Here is a 25,935-nt window from a genome sequence, read left to right as displayed (position 1 = left end):
GAACTACAGTTATATATAGATTGCTGTGAGCCATCAGAAGGTGGCTAGCTGAGAGTGAGAGAGAGAGAGAGAGAGAGAGAGAGAGAGAGAGAGAGAGAGAGAGAGAGAGAAGACTGGTATTCCCAGAAGCTGGCTAGCTGTGGTCACACAGTACAGTTTCATCAATGACCTGATTCTAGGCCACAGAGTGCCTAGAATATGTTTCTGGTAATTGCTCAATATTTCCCAAAACACTTTGTTGTAAATGGATTTGCCATTTTTTGTGTAGTTACTGCCTTCCTTTACAGTATATAAAGAAGAAACCCCATTAGGTAAAGAGAAGAAATCTTTAGTTAGTTTAGTGATCTTGCTGTCCCACTTGGGTGTCAAGACTCATGAAGGAAGGACACAGTATCTCCTTCAGTGCCGTATGTACAGACAGTGTCGAGCACCATTTGAGTCTGCAGTTCTCATTTCGTAGTGTTACCAAAACGCATGCCTGGTCTTCCACAATGCTTTTCCTGTCACTGGAGTTGAGATCCTACAAATGGAAACGATGTGAAGGGGTGAAGAGGAGTTTTAGCTGCCATGCTGACAAAGAGCCCTTTGTGTTTATGATCCATCTGTAAGTGCATTCAAGACAGTCACACTGGGGCTGTCGCTTTGCTCCGATGATGTCAACAGGCACTTGAATTTCTGTATAAGGATGCTTTCTGAATTAAATGGCTTTCTTTCAACTGTGTTATCCCGCAACAAAATCCAATGAGTGAGGATGCTTGGGCCTTGAGAGCATCAGTATGATGGCTGTGTGATGAGGCTCTTATTAGTAACTTAAAATTGTCTAGTATGTTGACCACGATGAGTTAAGCTGCTCATATTCTCACCAAAAATAAATCCTTTACCACGCACTCTCTAAGCCACTTCGCCATAGGATTCCCAAGTGTAATTAGTGCTCAGACACTGTGACTCCGTCAAGTTCTGTTTCTAAGAGGAAAGCTCATTCCTCATCCAGGAGAGTACATTTATAGAAAATTATCTTACCAAGTCTAAAGACTTAAAAATTGATCAGCATTTCTAATGGATTTCCCATTGATCAAAGCAATGCAATCTTGTATGGCATAAAATATACAATTTCTGTATGAATTTTAACTCATCTTAATTAGCAAAGGTAAAATAAGAGATTCTATAGTAACTATACCTTGTCTTGATGAACAGCAGTTCCAATTATTAGTTAGTTATCGCAGGTACACTTTATGTGATAAACACGATTGTATAAACATGATACGTTAACTGCAACGCTATTGGTTGTTTTTGGTTTTTGGAACAGAGTGTTATACAGCCCAGTCTGTCCTCAAACTTGCTATATATCACAGGCTGTCCTTGAGTTCATGATCTTCCTAACTTCACCATGAGTGATGGGATTGGTACCACTATGGGAGAGTCTGACTTTTGTATAAGTTCCATTCTGTGATTGATTTTTGGACAAAGTTTTTTTTTTTGATCTCCTATCTTGGAAATGATTTGTTTGACTATTTTTATTAGATCTTGAGGAAATTCGTACAATATATTTGACCATGTTCACCCCCAACTCCTCACAAATACCCTTTCCCTCCCCACTCAACTTTGTGTTGTCTGTTTTTTATAACCTCTCAAGTACAGTAGCATCCTCCAGCAATAGGAAATCTAGCCAGTAGATACAATGTCTCCAGATCAATACTAGCTTCATTTCTCCAGGTTTTATGTTTCAAGGTTGATTTATCTTGAGCAATAGGGTCTTAAGGTCAAGTTCTAGCTGGTAATCAACAGCATTGGCAATAGTCTGTAATGTTTTGGGGGGGTCTGAGGGGCCCTATAGCCAAGAACCCCACAAAGAGATAGATAATTTCAAACACTGAGGTGTTTTATTTGTTACTCTGCGGTGCCTAGTAGGGGCATTGTTTATTTGTGATAGAGGAACTCTATTGTAGCTATTTTTACATATGTGTGTATTTGTTTTAGAAAGTTTATACAGTAGGTGTGTATATAACTTTTTTAAAAAGGTTTTTAGTGTTAGTTATTCTCTTGCTTTGTTCACTTCTTTGTCCTGGCCTCTGATCTCACACCCTGTTTAACCCTTCCTGGGCTTGCCCTTGGCATTTCCCAACTTTTTTCTGTTGGTCCAGTGCAGAGTGCTAGTTTTCAAACTTGTTCACACAACTTGCTTGTCAAAGTTCACACTTACTTATCTTTTAACTTATATTTTGTGCTCTCTCTCTATCTCCTGCTCGTCTTCCTCCTCCCCTTTCTCTCTAGACACGAACAAGAGAAATGAGGAGTAACTATGACACAGACAGAATGTTTCTGTCTTGAAATTTCCTCTGTCAAACAAACATTTCCTTTAAACTAAACCTCTTTTGATTTCTCAGAACAAGGACATAATGAAGCCAGATTCTTAGCCAGAATATCGCACAAGTGTCCCTGAGCCCAAGGAAGAGTCATTTCCCCCCACCCGAAACTTCAGGATCTGGGTCTGTACAGCCTGTGTTCCTCTTGACATTCCTGTCTTCCAAGCTCTACAAGGATGGCCCCTTTCCCTCTGCTCTGTGCTCAACAGCTTTGCTCACACAAAGTAGAACCTTTTCCACATTCCTGCTATGAACCAGTTCCAAAAACCTACGAACCACATTGCTGTGTTTACTACAACTTTGCAGCAACGTTTTTCTCTATTGGTCACTTTTCTCGTTGTAATCAAAAGACCAAAGGAAATTCAGGAAGAATTGATTGTGTCTCACAAAGCATGGTGTAGTCTGTCATGGTTGTAAAATTGGTGCTTGAAATTTCTGGCCACGTTGCTTCTATAGAGATAATGAATCCTGGTGCTTCTTTGTATTCAGTCTAGCAGTTGATGTGAATCTCCTTTCTTCAGGTGACCTAACTCAGATAATCCCACACAGCACGCTCAGAAATTAGGAGATTCTGTATCTTGTTGATTTGGTGATCACTGTAATCTATCACACATTCCTTATTCTTGCATTGGGTTTTCTGATAGCTTTCTCTTGAGAGATATATATTAAAAATTGGGGTGGGGTGCCACACTAATAAGGTTTACACCATCACATCGTGTTAATGGCATATGTTATCAAGCTAGGTTATCTTCATTGGTAGTAGTGATTTAGTTGAAGACCCTTTTTAAAAAACACTTGTGAAGATTTCATTCTGCTAGAAAAGGCTTCAAAATGAATATCAGGACAGGTGACTCATAAACATAAAATAAATATTTTAAAAAAAATGAATGAAGTCCAGTCAACATTTTACCTTTAAAAAACATCACTCTTTCTAAATAAGTGACATTTTCAGAGCAGATTTTTGCTTGGAAGCAGACAGTATCAATGTAAAATATAAATTTTACTTTCTTATTTTTTGCATTTCCACTGTTTTTATTTGATTTAGATCTGAACTGATTCTATCCAGATTTTTTTACATTAAATCATATTTAATATTTTAGAAAAAACATACAGAAATTATCTTCTTTGATTTTCTTTGTTAACTGTAATCTCTAAAAGTTTTTTTTATTGAAAAAAAAATTTCCGCCTCCTCCCAGCCTCCCATTTCCCTCCCCCTCCTCCTACTCCTCTCCCCCTCCCCCCACTCCTCTCCCCCTCCCTCTCCAGTCTGAAGAGCAGTCAGGGTTCCCTGCCCTGTGGAAAGTCCAAAGTCCTCCCCCCCTCCCTCCTGGTCTAGGAAGGTGAACATCCAAACTGGCTAGGCTCCCACAAAGCCAGAACATGAAGTAGGATCAAAACCCAGTGCCATTGTCCTTGGCTTCTCAGCAGCCCTCATTGTTCGCCATATTCAGAGAGTCCGGTTTTATCCCATGCTTTTTCAGTCAGAGTCCAGCTGGCCTTGGTAAGCTCCCAATAGATCAGCCCCACTGTCTCCGTGGGTGGATGCACCCCTTGTGGTCCTGACTTCTTTGCTCATGTTCTCCCTCCTTCTGCTTCTCATTGGGTCATTGGGACATTGGGAGCTCAGTCCGGTGCTCCAGTGTGGGTCTCTGTCTCTATCTATCCAGATTTTTAAAGATTTTTTTTACTTTCATTATATTTATTCATATATCTTGATTCCATTTCAAAGATTTTTTTTTAAATTTGGTTTGTTGGACTGGCTTAGTATAGATACAGTTTAAGTTACCACAGGTAAGAAGCCCATTGGGTATGGTGGTGTAAAATAGCCTGAGATGACAAGGCAGTTGTACACTGATCACTGTTTCCAACTCCCTAAAATAAAGACAGACACTTTTATTGTCCTAAAGTTATAACTAGGGAGGCAAAAAATATTGAAAACTGCCAAAAAAAAAGCTTGCTGTTTAAATTTCTGAGGAAGATTTTTAAAAGAATACCTCCATTTTAAAACACAGATATTATATATAAGACATATGCTAATCATACTCATTAGAAATGGAAATCACCAATGATACATAGCACAAATCTAGCCTATCTGAAAACAATAGAGTTCTCACAAAACATATGATAATTATAATTTGAATGTCTATGATCAGAAGCCTTTTATGTGGTCAAAATGATACAGAGGTCCAATAAGACCTTTGCTAGCTATGATAATGGTCAAACACGGCTCATGTTTTCCACCTCTAGTTACTAACGTAAGAATTAATATGGAGATTCACTTCCATAATTTCCAAGTCACATCTAGGGGGATTCTTCCATGAGTGTTCTCTGTACAAGAAGACTATAGCATCCTGGAAACTAAACAGATATCTTCAAAGTGGTATTTTACACTGTCGGTTGCCTCTGATTTTTGACTCCTTATAGGTTTTAAGAACAATATCCATTCCAGACACCAGAGTCCCTAAGACTCTCCAGAGACTGCAAAGAACTGAGACACTTCTCTGCCTGCAGGAGGGGATCTTCTGTCCTTCGTTCAGAGACTCCATTAGTGATGCTTAAATGTTTCTCAGAAGAGAAATCAAGTGTTGGAATTCACTTCCCTTTAAGTTTAGAAATATTGATTATGACTTTTAAAAGAGCCAAAGAATTATAATGACATTTCCTGAGCCACATACTTTGTTCTAATTAACAGTACTTATAATATCTTCAAACAAAGTTTCAAATAATGAGAATTTACCTGAATGAAATGGAGCTACAGACTAAGTGCCCCTGCAATCAGTACTAGGGAAAATTCAGCAGTGTCTACAAAGGCATTTTATAAAGTAACTGGTAACGTTCTGAGTCCTCATTTTATTTTTGACAAAAAAAAGAAGTTGCATATTTGGACAGTCAAGTCTCAAAACTAGTAAGTGGCAAATACAAGGTTCAAATCAAATATTTTCCAGCTCTGAGCTTCTTCTAAAGTCATGACATCAGATCAGATGTCTGCTACTTTAGAGAGACATGAAATGTTTTGTGTTTAAAAGGCCAAGAAACTGTTGGAAACTAAAGTTTTTTCAAACTAATGTGGTTAACAGACATTAGCCATAGAGGCATAACGGACTCAGGCGATGAATTAAAACAGAGACCGGAATTGAGGTCACAGCGCTAAGGGCTTCACACACACATGGCTTCAGGGGGCAAACACTGTCTGATACTTCCCACACTTTCTATCCCATATGAAATGTTTGTTTGAGAGTGCAATGATTAATCCTGCTTTTCTGATTAGGAAATTACAGTTTAAAGTGATCACACTAGCTACCTAGAGCCACAGCTCAGAACTATAGAGCCCAGATTGTGGCCATGGAAGATTAATCTTTGTCTTTGAGCTCTGTCACATTGTGGAATTTTATTACTCTATTGCATGCGGACTTCAGGGTAAACACAGACTGCTAGGAATATTTTAGCCATTTTGTACTGCATAAATGAAAAGTGGGGCCATATATTCAGTATTTTATGAGAACTTAAAATTTAGATGAAATCACAGAAATTAGTGTACGTGAAAAAATTTAGAAGTATATATGTTTATAAAGCCACAGGCAATTGACAATGGCTGAGAATGTTCTAGAGATGGACCTCCAATCTCGAGCAATCGCAGCCCTAAACACATATACATATGAGGAACAATAAATGAACTTACAAGGTTTCGTTCATAACAGTGTGTATGTATGTGTGTGTGTGTGTGTGTGTGTGAGTGTGTGGCTGTATGTGTCTTTGTTTCTGTGTAAAACAATAATAATTAAAAAATAAGAGGTTATGAAGTTAAGAAGGAGCCAGAAGGACATAAGAGGATTTGAAAGGATGACAGGGAGTAAATGTTATAAACACAATACTTAAATATGAAATTAAATAAATATTTATCAAAATAAATAAATAGGACAAACAAAATAATCTGCACCTTTATTTCTAAGATTGATTAAAAAAATATGTTCCTTTCAATGTCTTTGCTTTGGTAGGAAATTTTGTCATCTATTTCTGAAAGTTGGCAATTCAGCTTTCTAAAATAAATGCTAGAAAGGCTAAATGTACCTCCTGGTTAGTTTACCACAGCAATGGTTCTTCCTTGTCCTTGCTCGTTGCTTAGCAACAGATTGTCTGAGGTTACATTAGAGCTGACAGGTCTGGGGGATGATTGACTATGGAGAATACTCAGAGGAGAGCATTGCATGTCTCGAATGGATATAAGAGGAAAAGGTGCAAGAGTGGACTTGCTGATGGCGATGAACTCATGCCAGCGGCATCGGTAAGGGTGAAAACATAAAGAATTAAAATAAAAATAAATATGCTGAAAATATTGCTTTGGTTTTTGGCTGTCTTGTTGCTGGACGTATGCTAGGAGAGCATGGGTGTTTTGTTCCTCACTTCCTGTTTTCTTTTATCATTGCTCTCCTTTTGTTCTCTTATATCCTTTCTTCTGTAAATATTCCCCCCCTCCTCCTTCTTGTCCTCTCTCCCTCCCTCTCTTCCTCTCTCTTTTCCCCCAAACACGTTCCCTTATTCCAACTCTCCTTTTGTCCAATGGTAAAATGATACAGAATTCTAAATAGTTTCTGTATGATGATGTTATGTTTACCTATATCAACTTTCAAATGGATCATTTTAATCTTCTATTTTGTGTGTTGTTCAAATAAAACAAAATTCGAAAACTTGTCTTTAAAGTAAAGGTCTCCTATTTTGACTAATAAAACCTCTCCATGAGTTTGTGCACGTTTGCATACATATCTACTTTATTTTATTTTTTTTTTTTTTGGTGGTGGCGCAAGCCTTTATTTTTTTTTAAATTTATTTATTTATTGAGGATTTCTGCCTCCTCCCCGCCACCGCCTCCCATTTCCCTCCCTCTCCCCTGATCAAATCCCTCTCCCTCATCAGCTTGAAGAGCCATCAGGGTTCCCTGACCTGTGGGAAGTCCAAGGACCGCCCACCTCCATCCAGGTTTAGTAAGTTGAGCATCCAAACTGCCCAGACCCCCCCAAAGCCAGCACGTGCAATAGGATCAAAAACCCATTGCCATTGTTCTTGAGTTCTCAGTAGTCCTCATTGTCCGCTATGTTCAGCAAGTCCGGTTTTATCCCATGCTTTTTCAGACTCAGGCCAGCTGGCCTTGGTGAATTCCCGAAAGAACATCCCCATTGTCTCAGTGTGTGGGTGCACCCCTCGCAGTCCTGAGTTCCTTGCTCGTGCTCCCCTTCCTTCTGCTCCTGATTTGGACCTTGAGATTTCTGTCCGGTGCTCCAATTTGGGTCTCTGTCTCTGTCTCCTTTCATCGCCTGATGAAGGTTAATATTCAGGGGGATGCCTATATGTTTGTCTTTGGATTCACCTTCTTATTTAGCTTCTCTAGGATTGCAAATTATAAGCTCACTGTCCTTTAATTATGGCTAGAAACCAAGTATGAGTGAGTACATCCCATGTTCTTGGTCCAACAAGATGGCTTTCTTGGCAAGGGTTCAACTCCCAGGACCCACCTGGTGGAAGGAGAGAACACCTGGCTCCTCTGATCTTCAAGCTCCCTGCAACACACGTTTATTCGCGTTAGTTCTTAATGAAAAGGTCCAATTGCCAAATTAATAGTCTGTAAAAGAAGACACAATAGGCCCTTCCCATTTCAGAATTACTAGGTATGCTCAAGTATCTGTATGTATTTAAGTTACATATATATTGTTGTCAAAAACCACAAAGTAAATAGATGAACAGTGACATAAGCATGTTGTGGAAGCCATACTTAATTAGTTCTTGATGACTGCCTAACACAAACTTGAAAAATTACAACTTTAGTATTTATGGAAATATGAGGAACTAAGACTCATTAATTCCAAACTAAAAAATCTTGGCTTTATTTAAGGTAGAATGCCTGTGCACGAAGCCCATCACGAGAGAGTTAAGGGTTACCAGGACACTTGATAATATGGACACTTGACATGCATTCCACTAATCCCACTCCCCAGCCACAGCTTACACCGGGTGCAGTGTCCAGTGTTCCCGTATACTGACCCAGGAGAAGACAGAGTCTTCCCATGTGTCACTTCGTTCCCTTGGCATATATCAATAAAATGAATTGCAAATTGTTGACAGTTTATCCCCAAATATATTTAAATGTTCTGAGTAGATAGCTTTGGAGGGATATGAAGCAGGCAGTCCTTTGAAGGCCAAATGCAGATGATGTATGTTTTCTACGCTAGAAGCTGCATGTTGGCTTTTTTGGCTCAAAGTAGATGTTCGGGATCTCCCTACAATGTATAGCTTATTTTTGTTTTTATATAATTAGTTTTATAAAATTAAGACATACCCATGGAAATACTCACAGTATTGTCTCGTGCCTCTAGTCTTTCTTTCCCTGAGGTTTCCTGTTTTCTTCATATCTGTTTGGACTACACTGCTCTCATTTGCACTAGCTTTAAGCATAATTTTCTAATTTTCTAAATTGAATGGTAAAGTGCAATCCCCCTTTTACCCCATTTTCAAGTTCTCATCCACTTGAACTATATTTATCTTCATTTTTTTCTGTTGGATTTTGACTTGACCTGAACCTCTGTCTATTTCCAGTCTTACCTAACATGTCTGTTCCCACTGTGTGTTGGTTGTTTTTTTGTCTATGCTGTGATAAAACACTGTGACCAAGGAAACTGATGAAGGAAAAGGTTTACTTGGTCTTATTGTTCCAGAGTAACAGTCTGGAGTTGTGAAGATACAAGGCAGAATGTAGCAAGCATGATTCCTGGAATAAGAGGCTAAGAGTACTTATCTTGAATTGAAAGCAGGAATCAAAGCGCCTGCTATCAGTGATAGGAGTCTTTAAAGTTATAAAGTCCATTCCTATGTGGTGTACTTCAAGAAGATACAATGTCACATCTTCTAAATCTACTCAAACAGTGCCACCAACTGGGGATCAAGTATTCTCATGCCCAAGATTGCATCGGATGTTTATCATTGAAACCACCATAACTCAAAATAAGATCAGGACATCAACTCTCCTGCTTTTCCTGCACGTCATACCCTATCCCCCAGCTTATGCTCCCTATCTCATTGTGTGTCCAGTGACAATGTGATATGTTCATATACACCTATCTGCTTGTTCAGTAACCACACTTACATTTCCTATAAGCATTAATAATTAGCAAGCTAGCAGAACAAACTGACATTCTTGTTAAATCATAAAAATGTTTTCCATGGTCATAAGTAACAAGGTGGTTTGACAAAGAGAAAGAAATAAAATGCTCATTTAACTTTTGTAACTTGAGAACTCCATCAACCTTAATTAGTTCTTTTCTTCATTAATTCCATTGACTGGTAAACTCCATGCATATTTTCACTTGCTCTCTGTTTAGACAGCTTTTATAATACGTAGCCAACACTTATTGAAGAAACAAATTTCCTAACCATTCTTCACACTTTTTGCTAACCAGTCTAATCTTGACTGCTTTCTGTATTCTAGGTGTCTTTTGTTTTTTTGGAAATACCATTTAGATCCAAACATATTTTTATAGAAAATAAAGAATAAATTTTGAGTCTTTTTATGCCTCAACGTCTGTTCCATTTGCTATCAGGCTTGACATGAGGCAAGAGGACACAGAGATTGACACACCCTATTTCTCTCACTGTGTTAGAGTGAAGAAGGTGGCTGGGACTTTTTAATGGTGATCTGATGGTCTTTTATGTACAGTGATGCTCTGATTTCCAGAAGCTTTTAAACTCTCCAGAAATGTGTACATGAAAGGCAACTGCATTTTTAGCATTCTATTTCTGACATTGCTTATCAATTGTGTGCTGAAAATTTATTTTTAGATCCATGCATTTAGTTATAAAAAATATATCCTTATTGTTGCTGTGACCTATTATTTTATGTAATAGATTTTCTACCTCCTCAAAATGCTCAAGTAATAACCATTTTGTCCTTTTTACCATCTATAATATTTGTACGTTTTAACTGGATTTAAGTGTTTGGTAAATTCACTTGTGTCTACAACTCTCTATTTGGTACTACCGGCATGTTAATTTATCATTTATTGTCTGATTCCTACTGGGGAAAGAGTGGATTGCTTTTGGAGGAGGTTGTTTCTCTCTATGTGCAGGTGTAGGTTTGTGACTCCAAATAACTCATTGTTCAAAAGGGAGGAATGGCTTCCAGCTCTGTTTATATGCCTTGTATCCTCATACGCAGGCTACATTTTAGCATCCATGTGCAAAGAGAAGCAAGACTCCCTCTCTCTCTGGACTCCACCCTGCTTTATTAAGGAAACACGAACACATTTAAATAAATGCAATGACTTTTGTAGAAGAGTAATTATTAATTGTAGATCAAGAGTTGCTTTTATTAAACATATTATATACTAAATATGCATTTACATTTTATTTAAAAATGTGTGAATGTTAATTTCATTCCATCAGCTAACCATTATAAGACGCTTATAATCTATTAGTCTCTGAAAGCACTATTTAAAAGTTGTACATGTTTCTTCTTATATATTCATTTTGTTGCTTAAAAAGTTTTGACTTTTATATTGATTACAACTGTATTAAATACAAAAACATTTCAATAAACATCTTCATACTTGTTTGAAGGAATTTGACATTATTGACTTTAGATAAATTCCTAGAAAGGAAAGCATTTGGTAATGAACATTAGCCAGTGTACTTATGAATTTTGCAAGATCTGCAAAATATCTATGCACACAGCTTTGTAACTTATTTATTAATTTTATTTAGGCTTTTCATGTAAAATGTCATTGGTGTTTTGTTAATACCTTTGATGCATTGATAAACTATATTTGGCTTCCCATACTTTACTTTTTCTGTCTTTGCCTACTTGACTACTTGTGATGTCAGTCATAGATAACATGAAATGTTGATTAAGTATTTGTATATTTTTAGTCATTTTGTTTTTTGTTGAGTTTTGCATGCTGATATGCTATTACTTTAATACTTTATGAAGTAAACATTTTCATCTCTCATTTTGGCTGTGTTTTCTTTAGTTTTTCTAAATGCCTTCAACTCTTTGATATTACATGGGTCTTACATTCTTTTTCTCTGTCAATTATATCCTTCTTTTAACATTTTAAAGAGTTTTTTGGGTTTGAAATTATGGCCCAGTAATTAAGAGCACTGGCTTCTCTTCCAGAGAACCTGGGTTCAATTCCCAGCAGCCACATGGTGAGATACAAATCTGTAACTCCGTGTCTAGGAGATTTGAGGGCACACAATATACTGCACACCTGAAGCTAAATAAACCTTAAAAGAGAGTTTCTGTGATTTTAGATTTTCATTTCCTTTATAATTTTTTATTTTTGCTTAAACTTAAAGATTTATTTAAATCTTTGCTCAGGAACATCCATTCTGAAACTGGATGCCTTAATGAAGAAACCGTATGTAGTCTAATTACTCATCTCACAGGAAGGCTCTTAAGGCAGGCTGAAAGCAGCTGCGGTAGCTGAGAAGCTCTAGCCCATCACTGATATCTTTGTGTTTGTTGAAGATTCCATTTTTTAGTTTGGTGCCCAGTAGAACCCTACCACCCAACCCTTTCACCAGACCACTGCACTGTAATTTCCAATGACACTCAGAGGCCAACTAGACCTCTTTCGCTTTAATCTGGTCTTTATTAATAAAACAAAATGAAGTTTCACTGCTCCAGCATAAATAAAGATGTTGAAATCCTAACACTATCTATATGATGTTGTTTCCCAGATAATGATATTAAATTCATTTGTCCTTCATCAAGAAAATATTGCCTATTGTGCTGCAAACAGTAATTTACCATACATACACTTACCTCCTGTTTTGTATGGCATTTGGTTTTTTAGGAGTTTGTGTGTTGAGGATATACAAGGACAGTGAAAGTAATGGATGATGATGCTGATGATAGATAGATAGATAGATAGATAGATAGATAGATAGATAGATAGATAGATAGATAGATGATAGATAAACACAGAGACACAGAGAGACTAAAGTAAGAAGGGAGGAGAAAAAGGGTAGTAAAGGAAGAGCAGAGACATCACAGACCATGACATGTGTCTGTTTTCATGGATTTTTGTCAAGTAATTATTGAGAGGGGAACAATGGAAAACTCTGCCACCTACTTCAGAATGTGATTCAGTCAGTTCTCCACTGTAGCAAGGAAGTAGAGAAATGATGAAGATACAACCATTTATGTCAGAAATGTAGAACTTTGTGCCACCACCAGAAATCTAGCACCTTCTATTAAGCTATAATTATCTCTGACACGTACTTATAATTCTATTTCTTCATGAGAGCAGTAAAGACACCTCAAGCTACTTCTCCTAATCACATTTGCCTTCATGCCAGAGAAGTCAAGGCTGTCTTTGGAGAGGAGAGTGTGCCTCAAGTTTGTTGAAGACAAGGCTATATTTTCTCTTAATTCTCACAGCTAAAAGTATATGATATAATGAAGTGTGCAGATTTAGTGTTTGGTGAGACACTTCTTGTAAATAAAGATGGGTTAGCAGTTTAGAAAGGAAATGTGAAGTGTACCATGGCATGTCAACTACCTCATAAACCCCAAAAAGCATTCCTCACAAAAGAAAATTGTATTGCTTGTAGGCTTTTTTGAAGAAGACTACAAGCTCTTCATGTCCCTAGTTAGTCATCCAGCAGAGTAAGGAAAGCAAATGAGCCACACCTCACTTTGACGTCTCTTGGCATATTGGAGATCTGTTTTTCAGTGGTATCACTTGAGGGCATTGCTGTGTAGTCAACTCCCTTGCAATGCACCCAGGTGCCTGAGGAGAAACGTAATCCACTTCGTCCTAATTGAACCACTTCTTGGTTTTGCCACGAGAATGGGAAAAAAAAACAAAACAATAGTTTCAACAATTTCTTTCTGCATTTATATGCCTACTATGGCCATTACTACAATTCACATGCAGTTTACATTGGGCTTTGGAGAAAAAAAAGAGCAGACTATAGCGACTCTTCCTGTTTACTTTTTGGCATGTAATGAGGTCCCTTAAAACACAGTCTGTCAAGTTGTTGCTGCTTTTGCTGTTTTGGTTTGGTTTCAATTTTTAAGTTAGGATATGCACTGTAGCACAGGCTAATATAGAACTTAAGATTTTCTGCCTTTGCCTCTGGAGTTCTGGCATTATAGTGATGGGGCACCATGCTGAGCACCATGAGAAGAAACTTTTCTGATTCCTGGTATAGACATCAAAATCCAATGTTTATGTTGCCATTAAAGTCCTGAGAAAGACATACTTCATGACTTAAGTAAACATTCCCAAGCATTTCTATGCATTTCACTTTTCACCTTAATATACAGAGATGTGTACATTGATGTGAACAGTCACATTGAGTAATTTAATATCAACACCAGTTCCAGAACAAAAAAGCCCGTTTTCTTTTTAAAAACATTGACCATAACTGACAATAGAAACAGTTATTTCATTTGACTAGCATTAAATAACTTCAATGATTGTTTATATATAGATATATTAGATAGATACAAACACACACAGATGAAAATTACACATTTAAAGTATTTTTCTGGGGGAGTTGTAATTGGTGTTTCACTTTAAGCTGTGATTGTTAGATTCAAATATTTTAACCAAGAAGTAATACATGTTTCTTGCCCAACAGTTGTTACTTAATATATTGAGTTTATACACACATTTCCTCTTATATCTGAATCTTCTGTTTTGCTGCTTATTTTTTGGATTTGAAATTCAGATCCAAAGCCCTTGTGTATGAAAGGAAAGCACTCTACCAGTCCACTGGTTTTTTTCTTTTTGCTGTAACTAATGCCTGATGAGAAGCAAGCTTTAAGGAAAAGGGGGTCTAATTTGACTCACTGTTCAAGGCTAGAGTCCACCATTGCTGTTAAGCCATGGAGGCATGACATCGAAGCAGCTGGTCGCCCTGTGTCCATAATCAGGACACTCAGAGTAGTTAATACTAGGGTTCAGTTAGCTTTCTCCTTTTTATGAAGTCCTGGATCCCAGGCCATGAACTGGCGCTGCCTACATTCAAGGAAGGTCTTCAACTTCAGTTAATCTAATGTAGAGACTCACCCCCAGTCATGTCTACAGTCATGATTCATATATGTCAATATATATTATCCCTCACAGTTGGGTCTAGGGTCCTGCCTCCTAGGCAACTGTACGTCCCATCAGGATGGCTATAAGAGCAATCACAGTCACAAAATACACCCTGTACTAGAGCTGGTTGACATTAGCTTTTAAAGTGTCTTCTCTAGAAGCCGTGTAGTTACGTTTTCTCTTCTTTACTTTTAACCAGGTCTCTTAGGTAAGGAGCCAAAGGGGAAATAAAACAAACAGGATGAAAAGATGGCGATGCTGCCTCCCCCAGGACCGCAGAGCTTTGTCTACTTCACCAAACAGTCTCTCGCCCTCATTGAGCAGCGCATTTCGGAAGGAAAAGCCAAGGAACACAAAGACGAAAAGAAAGAAGATGATGAAGAAGGTCCCAAGCCCAGCAGTGACTTGGAAGCTGGCAAACAGCTGCCCTTCATCTATGGAGACATTCCCCCTGGGATGGTGTCAGAGCCCCTGGAGGACCTGGACCCCTACTACGCAGACAAGAAAGTAAGTTATTTCTGACTCCAGTGGTAGATATCTGATGACTTCATTCCATCCAAAGATGTAAAACCTAATGACTTCATATCATAAGCCTTATATTAAATACATATTAGCATGTTGAGAATATGTTCTTTTTGTAATATTTCATTAAAACTGGTAGTGGAATTGGCCTTCTTATTTGATTTGGTTTGATTAATTCCTTCAACATATTCAATAGAAAATCTGCCTTTTTAGGTATGGCATAATGAACACATCTCCTATAATTTTATGGTTATGTGTTGGGAGCAGTTGAGACCCCAGATCCTAAATTTCTTGTGATCCCCTGATCAGAGTGCCTACAGCTGCTCTGAGCACGAGACCTTCAGGAGTTCCTGATGGCAGGAGAGTGGTTTCTGGTGCGTTTGGCTGGGGCGTGGCTATCTCTATATAATCTGCCCTTGAACACAATAAAGGGGGCATTCTTGGAGAATTCAAGGATGACCCGTGTCGCTGTCTCTCTGTGTGTGTTTGTGTATTTTAACCTCCAGCCCCCTTGCCCGAAGCTCGTGTACTGCTGGGTAATAGAGCACCGAGCGCAGACACGGGGGCATGGTGTGCAGCAGTTATGACTAGAATTTTTTACACTTATTTATTAAGTAGGGTGCATGGATGAAGTCCTAGCTTGTATTGAGTCAATTCTCTACTTTTACTATGTGAGGCCTAGGGATTAACTAAAGTCGTCATCAGGTTTAGAAGAAAATGGCTCTACCTGCTGAGCTATCTTGCCAGCTATTCACAGTAATATTTAATTCTTGTGTGTACGTGGATTTAAAAATTCCTCTAAAGTTTTATTACAAATGAGTAATGATAGCATACATAAATCACTATACCTTAGTAACATTTTTATTTTCTGGTGAGAGAGAGAATGGATTGGATTTGAGGGGAGGTGGGAAGGAACTGGGTGGAGTAGAGAGAAGTACAACAGTAATCAGTATATATCATGTTAGGAAAAAGTCTATTTGCAATAAAAAGAAAAAATATAAAACACCAAAGATGCTCTTTTTATTTTTTAAATTTTGATTGCAATGTAACTTTGTCTTGCAAAGACTGTGTAATAACATAGTGGTTTAAATGTTAATTTTGACTCCTTTCTTTGCCTTTTATGACACAATTCCTTGCCATGCATTTGTCAAAACCAGTTTGTTGAGACAATGCTTAACTCAAAAAAAGATAGATTTCCCCTACAAAAGACACACACTTATGAGCTCATGTTCCCAATTTGGTGAAAAAGATTTATTGTAGGAAGCTTGTTTATAACTATATATAAAACTCGGTTTAAAAGTACAACAAAAGAAAAAAATCACTGCTTTCTAGACAACACAAGCATTTTGCATTCTAAGTACAGGGAGTCATAATTTAGGCTTAGTGTTTTAGACTTAGTATTTCTGAGTTCCTAGCCTAGGATTGTTTTCATATGCTGAGGTTAACATTTTTTATTTGTCTAACTAAATGCAAAATGTATGAGAAATGTCACTTGCATTGCACCAGACAAAACACAATATATGTTTTCTTTTTATACCTTTATTGATTGTGGGTTTCACATCATGCATTCTGATTCCACTCATCTCCCTGTCTTCTCCCTCTCTTAAATCAAAACCAAATTTAAAAGAAAAAAAAAAAAACAAATACCAAACAAAACCAAAACCAAAGAAGGTGAACCTTGTGGTTGCCATAGTGTGGCCCGTTGAAACATACAATTTACCTTTTAGTCCATTCATCTTCACTTGCAAGTGTTCATTTCCACGAGTCGTTGGTCTGGCTTAAGGGAAACAAAATATTTTAAGGATTTTTTTTATTTTAAAAATTTTAAACAAACTTTTAAAACTGAATTTGGCCAATGAACTCCAGGACTGTGTATTTCCAGTAAAGGAAGAACTGAGCTACATACAGGTATCTATTATTTTTAACAATTTCAATGAATGAACTTTTTAAAAATTTTTCAACGTTATAGTTATAGAAGTAAAATACGAGAATCAATCTGAGTAGTTCGAAGGATGGTCCCAAGCTGGGGAGACAGCTCCATCATCAAAGTTTCTGCATTGCAAGAGACCCTGTGTTTCTGCCCGGAACCCACATTAAAAAGAAAAATGGACTTCATGCTGTATAACCCTTGCCCTGAGAAGTCAGAGACAGATATATCTTCTGTAGCCCACTAGACAGTCAGCCCAGCAGAATCTAAGAGCTACAGGCCAGTGAAAGACCCTGTCTCATAAAAACTAGGTCTGTTATACCTGAGAAATGCAAGTGAAGTAGTCCTCTGACTCCACATTTGCAGGTGCATCAGAACCCTTAGGCAATGTGCACACACACACAACAAAAAAAATAGGATATTTTCAATTCTGATATGCCTTACTTATGAAAATTTTTTAACCATTTTTGTATTAACTATGATAATTCTCAACAAGCTTAAAAGCTCTCAAGGTATTGTGGTAAAAAATTAGTAATAGTTTCTACTCAATCTTAAACTCTTTGTAACAGAAAAGAGAAATTTAATCCTAAAGCCAATTTCGGTTATGACAAGTGATTGCAATCATTGAAGGACTCTGATAAAGGAAAGACTTAATGCTTTGAAGGCTTCCTCAATGGGCCCATCTCACTCCCCATGGTCTGCAGGGGGCTGAGAAGATCTATGGCTGTCATCCAACACATCATCACAAACACATTTATATCATGAGACTTTTTTGGTGACTTTATTTTGGAGCAATTCAGCATGAACTTTGTAGTTCATGAAGCGTTGTGGTCAGTGTTTAAAGACTGGCAATACCTACAAGTAAGTTATATACATCCTGATATACATACTTGTATATAGCTCAAGTCTTCTTTTATTGCAAAGAGGCAGCCTTGAAGTCCATTGACCAAAGTGACTGACACCTGCTTACAGGCATTGAAACTTCTTGTAGAGTTCCATGGCAGCCTTTCTTCTGCCCTGTGCTGCAATGTGGAGGTATGAACTTCTCACAGCATTGTGTTGGATGGAAATGCTGGGAATAGGGTGTCATCCTGATTCTTTTTTCTCCTGCAGACTTTTATAGTATTGAACAAAGGAAAAGCAATCTTCCGCTTCAATGCCACACCTGCGCTGTACATGCTGTCACCCTTCAGTCCTCTAAGAAGAATATCTATTAAGATTTTAGTACATTCATATCCTTTCCGAAGCCTGGCTTCAGCAGTACCCCAGGATGCTGGGCTTGTTCCTGTCCTTGGACCTAGATGTGGGCTCTTCTGCACCTTGAAAGGTCTTTATAGATTCCAAAATAAATTATTCTCAAAAGAAAATGAGAGGATGGTCTTATTAGTGTTTTGGAATCGGTTAATTTTATTCAAAGCACAGAAAGAATAATCTATGCATCCATTTCAATTAATTTCTAAAGAAAAGTTGTGTTTACGTTTCAATACGTTCTTCCCTTTGGTGGTATCCCACACTCCTTGACTAAGAGCTACCTTATTCAGCATGCTGATCATGTGCACAATTCTGACAAACTGCATATTCATGACCATGAGCAACCCTCCAGAGTGGACCAAAAATGTAGAGTAAGTATGCATGGTTATATTTTTAAAGTAGGGCTAAGTGGTCATTTTCATGATTTTTTTTATCCTACTAGAAGTTGAGAAGTTGAGTCTATAAAACAATGTAGTTTATCTTTTTGTGCATACAATTTTATTTCAGTTTTTCCTTTCCTCTGTATTCATTCATTGTTTGAATCATTAGATACCACCATGTTTATGAAGAGTGAACTTGTCCTATCCCCTTGCATGTTCGTAAACATGATATGCATATCGTGTTAGTGGCTATGTTCTTCTTAAGCACTCTATTGGGCTTGTCTAGGCAGATCTAACACCTATGTTTTCAGTTCCTTGAAAACCTTTGTCTTCTGTGAGTAGCTGTCATAGGGACATTTTAAGAGTTCCTGGATATTTCTTGTGTAGTATATTCTGTGAGGTGGGGTGATCTACACACCAGCAGCATCCAGGAGATACTTTAAAAAACTGTAAAGATTTCAAGGGGATGTTATTCATTTCACACCTAACATTTCAACCAATTATTTTCTTTAGGTACACTTTTACTGGAATATATACTTTTGAATCACTCATAAAAATCCTTGCAAGAGGCTTTTGCGTGGGAGAATTCACCTTTCTTCGTGACCCTTGGAACTGGCTGGATTTTATTGTCATTGTTTTCGCGTAAGTACTCTCAATTTTTTTGAACTGGAAAATTTATGGAAGTCTCAGAACAATATTCCAGTAAAAACAACTTTTGGATATACTGATTTTTCTTGCATGCAATGGTTTTATTTAAAGGTAAAGGATTTGTATATAAATTACTTATTCACAGTCACATTTTTTTTCAGAAAGTGTTTTTCACTCAAAACACATTTGATGTAGAGATTATCTTTCTTCCTGCCCAGAACTTGAATCGGCATGTTTGCATACAGTGTCAATTAGGTACACACTTTTCTTAAGATTTTATTTAAAAAACTTAATAGTGTATGAGACACACGCTCAGTGCTCACTAAGGACTAAGCCTCAGATTTTAAGCACAGTGTCTGTATTTATGAGCTAGTAAATAAATTAAAACAAAGAGTTATACTGTGTACTGCTCCTACCATTAATGTATTGTAAAGCTATTGCATGGGCACCATAGTCTGCTTTAAGTATAATTTAAAGTTATTTATATCTTTTTCAAAATGCATTTAACAGAAACATTTATAAAGTCTCAACCTTAATAATTTCCTGTATTGTCTTGAATTACAAAAGTAATTGATATCTATCTGAGACATTTTGACAATTCAAAACGGGTCTTAGATTTCTTGTCTCGGGGTCCGTCATCCTTGCCCACCTCCTCACTCATCATGTTTCCTCCAATAGAAAAGCTGTAGCTTCATTGTCTCCTGTGGATAAGAAAATGGCAAGATGGATACCCTTCTCCTAGCTCCTCATTCTCTATTGCTAAATCTTGTGTCACAAAGTTCAGCCTTTTTGAGAATGCAATTCAGTGTTTTCTAGTATGTTTGGAAATTGTACAGCTATCACTACTATCTAAATTGAGAATATTTTACTCACTCTGAAAAGAAATCCTTCACTGATTACTAGTGACCTCCTAATACAGACTCTTGGAAACACTATATTGATTTTGCTCTATGAAAACCCTGAATGATGAACATTTCATCTGGATGGAATTTGTTGAGTTTGGCTTCTTTTCCTTAGTATAGTGATTTCAATGTTTTAAAGGAGATTAAAACTATGTATTACTATACTAAGCTGGTAGGGGAAGCATTAAATTGTTTAGGTAAATGAACCACATTAAAATACAATACTTGTATTTTTATCAAATGATTCAAATCCATATATATTAGGTTACATTAGGTTAGAAAAAAAGACTTGCCAAACTACAGATAGAAAATACTTAACAGTAACAGCACGGGTGAGTATTATAGACTCTACCTAGATTCTGAATAACTCTGATTTAATTCTACAGGTATTTAACAGAATTTGTAAACCTAGGCAATGTTTCAGCTCTTCGAACTTTCAGAGTCTTGAGAGCTTTGAAAACTATTTCTGTAATCCCAGGTAAGAAGTGGTTGATGTGGAGCATTAGGCCACTCAACTCCAGCTGTTTGGGAGTTTTCTTTGTCTGTGTGTGTGTTGTCACTGTGTCTGTGTATAAACCCCCTATTGCAGATATGTGACAGAGTTTGTGGACCTGGGCAATGTCTCAGCGTTGAGAACGTTCAGAGTTCTCCGGGCATTGAAAACCATTTCAGTCATTCCAGGTGAGAGTGGGGTTAAACACAGGGGCTGACTTTGACCTTTCAGAGAAAAGCAGTTCCTTCTAGAGCTCAAACCAAATTACATTTCTTCCATTTTGCATCGCAATCTTTATTTTAAAAGTCAGCCCTTGAGTTTAAGCAACTGCATGGGTCTTGGAGAAGGCAGATGACCACTTGGCTCACATCTCCTCTTGAAATTTTTCCTCCTGCCAAAGGGCTGATTTTCCACCTTTTCAGGAAGGAAAATTTCAACTAATCAGAACTTTCTATAACGAAGAAGATAAGACATTTCCGCATGTGGGCAGTGCATGAAACTGTCTCATCTCCTTCAGCAAACTGTTTCTTGTGTGAGAACTGCTTCAGTAGACGTTGTCACTGTGAGCTTTCATTCAGTTTCTTACATTTTTCGTTTCATTACATAGAGGTAGTTTGTTTGACTAACGTTTGCTGAATTAGTGATTATAAAAGTTACATTTGGGAGTGAGTGTGGCTATGGTTTCAGCAAGCATCATACTTAACGAGTGAATCTGAAGATTCTTTGGGAATGTTTCACTAGTTTCAACCACTTGCTGAACTTCATAGAAACAAATTGTGCAGATCCACACTTTTGAACCAGAAGACGTCTCTGGTTTCAATTCAAGGCCATTGACTTGACATAGTGCATGCATTCCTAGTAAGGCTTGTCTTTTGATGTGCTTCTTACTCAGAGTCTTTATGTCATTGTGAATGTGCTTTTCTCCCCTACATTTTAAGGACTGAAGACCATCGTGGGGGCCTTGATCCAGTCAGTGAAGAAGCTGTCTGACGTCATGATCCTCACTGTGTTCTGTCTCAGTGTTTTTGCACTAATTGGACTACAGCTGTTCATGGGCAACCTAAAGCATAAATGTTTCAGGAAGGAACTCGAAGAAAACGAAACATTAGAGAGCATCATGAATACCGTGGAGAGTGAAGAAGAACTGAAAAGTAAGAATGCCCCTGTAGTTGCTATCAGGTAGAAATAACACCAAAAGTTTGACTCTCTTCTGACAATGCATGGGGCTTGAGTTTTTATTATTTTGAAGGTATTCTAATATACAATAAAAAACCTGTCAGTATGTAAATTCTTGTCATTTTTAGAAGGGATATTATAAGCATTTATTTTCCTTGGCTTTCTAGTGATTCTCTGTGTAGAAAGCTGGGTTAGATCCATAACAATGAATTTCTACATGATGAAGAGTCAAGTTGCTAGGAACTAATAGTGACTCACACTAATCATTGGATCTATGCATACAATATGGATTTTGTTCTATAGTTTTATTTTTATAAAGACACTGATTAATTATATAATGTAATGGGCAATGCAATTCTATTTGTATTTAGATTAGACTTAGAACTATAATATCTTATAGTTAAATTAATGGTAATAATGAGAGGACTATCACTATTAAGATATATATCTATTAATAATAATTATGTAGTGTTTTATAAAACAAGACAACTTAGTTTTATCAATACCATTCTTATAATAATATTTTATCAACATGAATTTTATAAATAATGATAAATTTGAAAGGCTTTGTAGCACTTCTTGATTGTATCATTTATGATTGATGGAGTCGGCAAAGACTAATTCAGAGGAATCTCCCCCTTAGTAGAAGAAGATGTGTACAGAATCTCGGAATCTGCCAATACAAAGCATATGACAAACATTTCATAACATGCTCACTGGACGTTCTCTAATGGTTTCCCCTTAGACTGCTTTTCCCAGGGGCTATTGACGAGCAAGAAGCAAAAATGAAGTCAGGTTGTATACATCTTGACACCTGTATGTGGCTGTGTGACATGCCTAATTACCTTAGGGCCTAAAATTCCAATCTGATCTCAGGATGAGGTAGAAAACAAAAAAAAAACCTTACCAGCTTACGTCCCTTTTGCCAAAAAGAAATTGAAATTTCCTTGGTAGCAGGGAATTTACTTTCTACTTATTCTGGGTGTTTTTAAATACTCACTGGTGAAGTAAAAGCAAACCAAGCCTACCTCAGATGGTGAAAGAGTGTAAGAAAAAAAGGAGTGCAGGGGGGGCTGATGGGAAGAAAAACAACAGTTCCGCAGTCAACTGTGTAGTATGGACCTCATTACTATCGCAGTTTACTACAAATATCATGTTTGCTTCCTTTTATCATTCTGTAATGTTGCAATTTCTGATTTTTGTAATCAATATCTCCAGGTTTATATTTCTAGAAAATATTACTTCTTAATATTTTTGCTATCAAAGTGGTGAATGCAATAATAAGTGGTTGTCCACATTTGTATTCATTTTTTTAAAATTCAATTTGCAATTCTTACCTAAATTTAGGTTCTTTAGCACTCATGACTCTACCATTTTACCTCGGAGCCCTAGCCTCTTCTCAATTCATAGCTTGAATGTCTTTCAGACCTTGGTTAAAAAAAAAATCTTCAAACACATTTTTATTAGAATTTGTTTGAGCAAAGAATGATTCATGAAACCAGTTGACTTGGGAATGAGATGTGCAGACAGTTCAGTCCATCAATTAGGTGGGCTCTATTTATAGACAAAGAAAATGGTCATGACTTAGAGAAACAGCTTCTGGGTTATAGATCAGCATTTGCCTGATATGGCTGTGGTCTGATCAGTTCACAGTTCACAATAACGAGCTGAAGTTCAGCTGCTGTGCTTGGTTAAGACGCAGGTGCTTGACCTAAGGGTGGATTAGTAATTGTTTGTTTCTATACATTTGGTTGCAGTTCTTTGTGCACGAAGATAATATTAAGCCAAATTTGATTTGACACTTTCCCCTTTTAGGCAGGTCCTAAATTTCAAAGTTTAGCTGAAATCACGGGTACCAATACTTCTTTCTGTTACCATGCCAACAGGGTTAGTGGGCCTCAATTTGGGATTCAGGATTCCCAACACCTGGTCACATTACTATTCCTTTCTGTGCTCATTGTGTTTTCATTACTTTTACTATAGTGAGATCATTTGGTTCATAACTGATCACTGCATAGAGTCAATTAAGTCTTTTGAGAGAAGAAAGTATATAAAGAAAATTATTTTTATGCCTATAAGGAAACAGTACAGGGCATTGATGCATATTGCATAACAGAAGTTCCCACAACTGAACTGATAAAAAATCTAATATACAAAAATTACCCAAAAGCAGGTGATTCTTAAGTATTATTTTGCTTTTTCTTATATTTCTCATATCTCCCGTTTATTACTTATTAATATACTTATTTTTATAATCTGGAGATTGAGCTAGGACCTCACATATGTTAGGTAAAAGCACTACACACTGAGTTATATCCCTAGGCACACTGAAGAGCTACCATTCCAAATATATTTATTGAAATGGAGTAGATGTTAGTTCTTGCTTACCAGCATATAGTTCAAAGCAATCTTGTTACTTAAAGAAGATGGCTGGACAGCTATGGCCTTTACAGTACAGTTATCTATTGTAGACTATCCTATAATGAAGCCACTAGTCATGAATGCATTTACATGTATGTTGAGCTAGGGAAGGAAAATTCCCTGCAAATATATCCTTTTAGATGGTTATATGCTGGCATCTACTGGTAAAATTTAGATGACTACACTAAGGCTCAGTTGCCTATTGGCTGTGTACTTACATTTGTGTTGTTAGAATTGTTTATCTATATGGTCATTATTAAAATAAATAGTTGTCCATGGATGTGATGGGATGAGAATTATATTGCTAACTCCTCTGTTCCCTGGAGGATGACATTGTAAGTTACCAAAAAGAAAGCATGACATTTATCAAGGTTCCACTACGGAATGCCTGCATGGCTCTTGGCTACCAACAATTAAGAGATTAAGGATATACATTTGCTTCAGACTTTCCACTTTGATGCTGTGTTGTGCAAGTTCTGATATAATTTAACTACAAAATCATCTACAGCTTTCTAATATTATTATATTTAGAAGAAACCAAATATGTGATTCTGAAAGCCTAACCCTAAAGAGAAGGCAACATTTGCAAATTGAAGAGTTTTCTTTACACTTCCTACTTTCAACTTTTAAAAACATTTTGCTCTACTATGACATAAACAAGGTACACAGTGCAAAGTTTTTAAGAATGGAAACTTGGTATGAATTAGGAAGTTATTCAAATCATCCACATTTAACACCAGATCTACTTTATTTTAAATACTTCTTTATTTTCTCCATGAGACACACAACAGTATTATTGGATGACCAGATAGTACCTATTATTTGATGTGGATAAAATGACATAGCCTAGCAATATTAGTGCTGACCATCTGAGGTAGTATAAAAACGTGAAAAAGCTTTTATTGATATTTAATTATTTAATTAGATAAGATGTATTTTTATCATTTATTTTTTATTTTTTCTCTGCTCCCTTCCTTTTTTCTCCCTTCCCCATGATCCTCATGCTCCCAATTTACTCAGGAGATCTTGCCTTTTTCTACTTCCCATGTAGATTAGATCCATGAATGTCTCCCTTAGGGTCCTCATTGTTGTCTTGGTTCTCTGTGATTGTAAATTGTAGGCTGGTTTTCTTTGAGTTATGTCTAAAAGCCACTTATGAGTGAGTACATATGATATTCTAATTATTTTCCTTGATGTTGAGGTATGCATTTATAAAGTATTGTGATTTCATCGTCATTAGAGATGAAGAATCCTTATCTGTCTAATTAATGGAATGACAAATGCCCTGGTATCTTGGAAATTTATGTGATTTCTAAAACACATTTTAATAATTTGGCCATAAAGACAGAACTGAAAGGAAGCCTGAAATTATGTATTACCTGACAGCACTACTTGGGTACTTCATAAATCAACTCAATTCTCTGTTTTTCTTGCTATAAGAACAGACGTCATTCTGAGATGACTAATGGGCCATTCTCTCAAGAAAAAAAAATAAAGTTAAAATTAAAATAATAATAAATAAATGAATAATAATAATACAGCTAAATTCCAAGAAAGCACAGTTGCTTTTACTTAGTGAGTCAATCTAGATTTTAAAAGTTGAAAAGTTTTAGAAAAATATGTTACAAGTAATTCTCTTTTAATCTTATCCAGTTCTATCACACATAAAATTTCTTTCACAAGGTCTGTTTTGTATGGGACCCCCACGACCTTAATATTCCTTTAGCTATTTGTACTGTTCTATGAGGAGTTTTCAGTCT

General features: G+C 36.8%; 1 protein-coding gene and 1 long non-coding RNA gene across 4 annotated transcripts in view; one reads left to right on the top strand and one right to left on the bottom strand.

Moving 5' to 3' along the window:
- Positions 1–25,935, bottom strand: part of LOC113455948 — a 149,870-nt gene that overhangs the window by 43,708 nt on the left and 80,227 nt on the right. The window contains exon 4 of one of the 2 annotated variants that reach the window (XR_003376850.1): positions 16,505–16,754. The exons of the other annotated variant lie outside the window; for it this stretch is intronic. This is a non-coding gene — a long non-coding RNA (uncharacterized LOC113455948). Of the gene's footprint in view, positions 1–16,504; positions 16,755–25,935 lie in introns of those variants that run through there. 2 annotated transcript variants of the gene reach the window in all.
- Positions 1–25,935, top strand: part of Scn9a (sodium voltage-gated channel alpha subunit 9) — a 124,572-nt gene that overhangs the window by 43,828 nt on the left and 54,809 nt on the right. For both annotated transcript variants that reach the window (XM_026778698.1, XM_005346500.2), the window contains exons 2-7: positions 14,655–14,962; positions 18,018–18,136; positions 18,437–18,526; positions 19,049–19,177; positions 20,472–20,563; positions 21,517–21,729. In XM_026778698.1, the coding sequence (XP_026634499.1) occupies positions 14,705–14,962; positions 18,018–18,136; positions 18,437–18,526; positions 19,049–19,177; positions 20,472–20,563; positions 21,517–21,729 (901 nt within the window). In that variant the 5' untranslated portion in view covers positions 14,655–14,704. The remainder of the gene's footprint in view (positions 1–14,654; positions 14,963–18,017; positions 18,137–18,436; positions 18,527–19,048; positions 19,178–20,471; positions 20,564–21,516; positions 21,730–25,935) is intronic.

The sequence above is a fragment of the Microtus ochrogaster genome, chromosome 4 (genome assembly GCF_000317375.1).
Source record: "Microtus ochrogaster isolate Prairie Vole_2 chromosome 4, MicOch1.0, whole genome shotgun sequence".
Classification (NCBI taxonomy): domain Eukaryota; kingdom Metazoa; phylum Chordata; class Mammalia; order Rodentia; family Cricetidae; genus Microtus; species Microtus ochrogaster.
The sequence above is the reverse complement of the archived record's forward strand: the minus strand, read 5'-3'. Positions and strand labels throughout refer to the sequence as shown.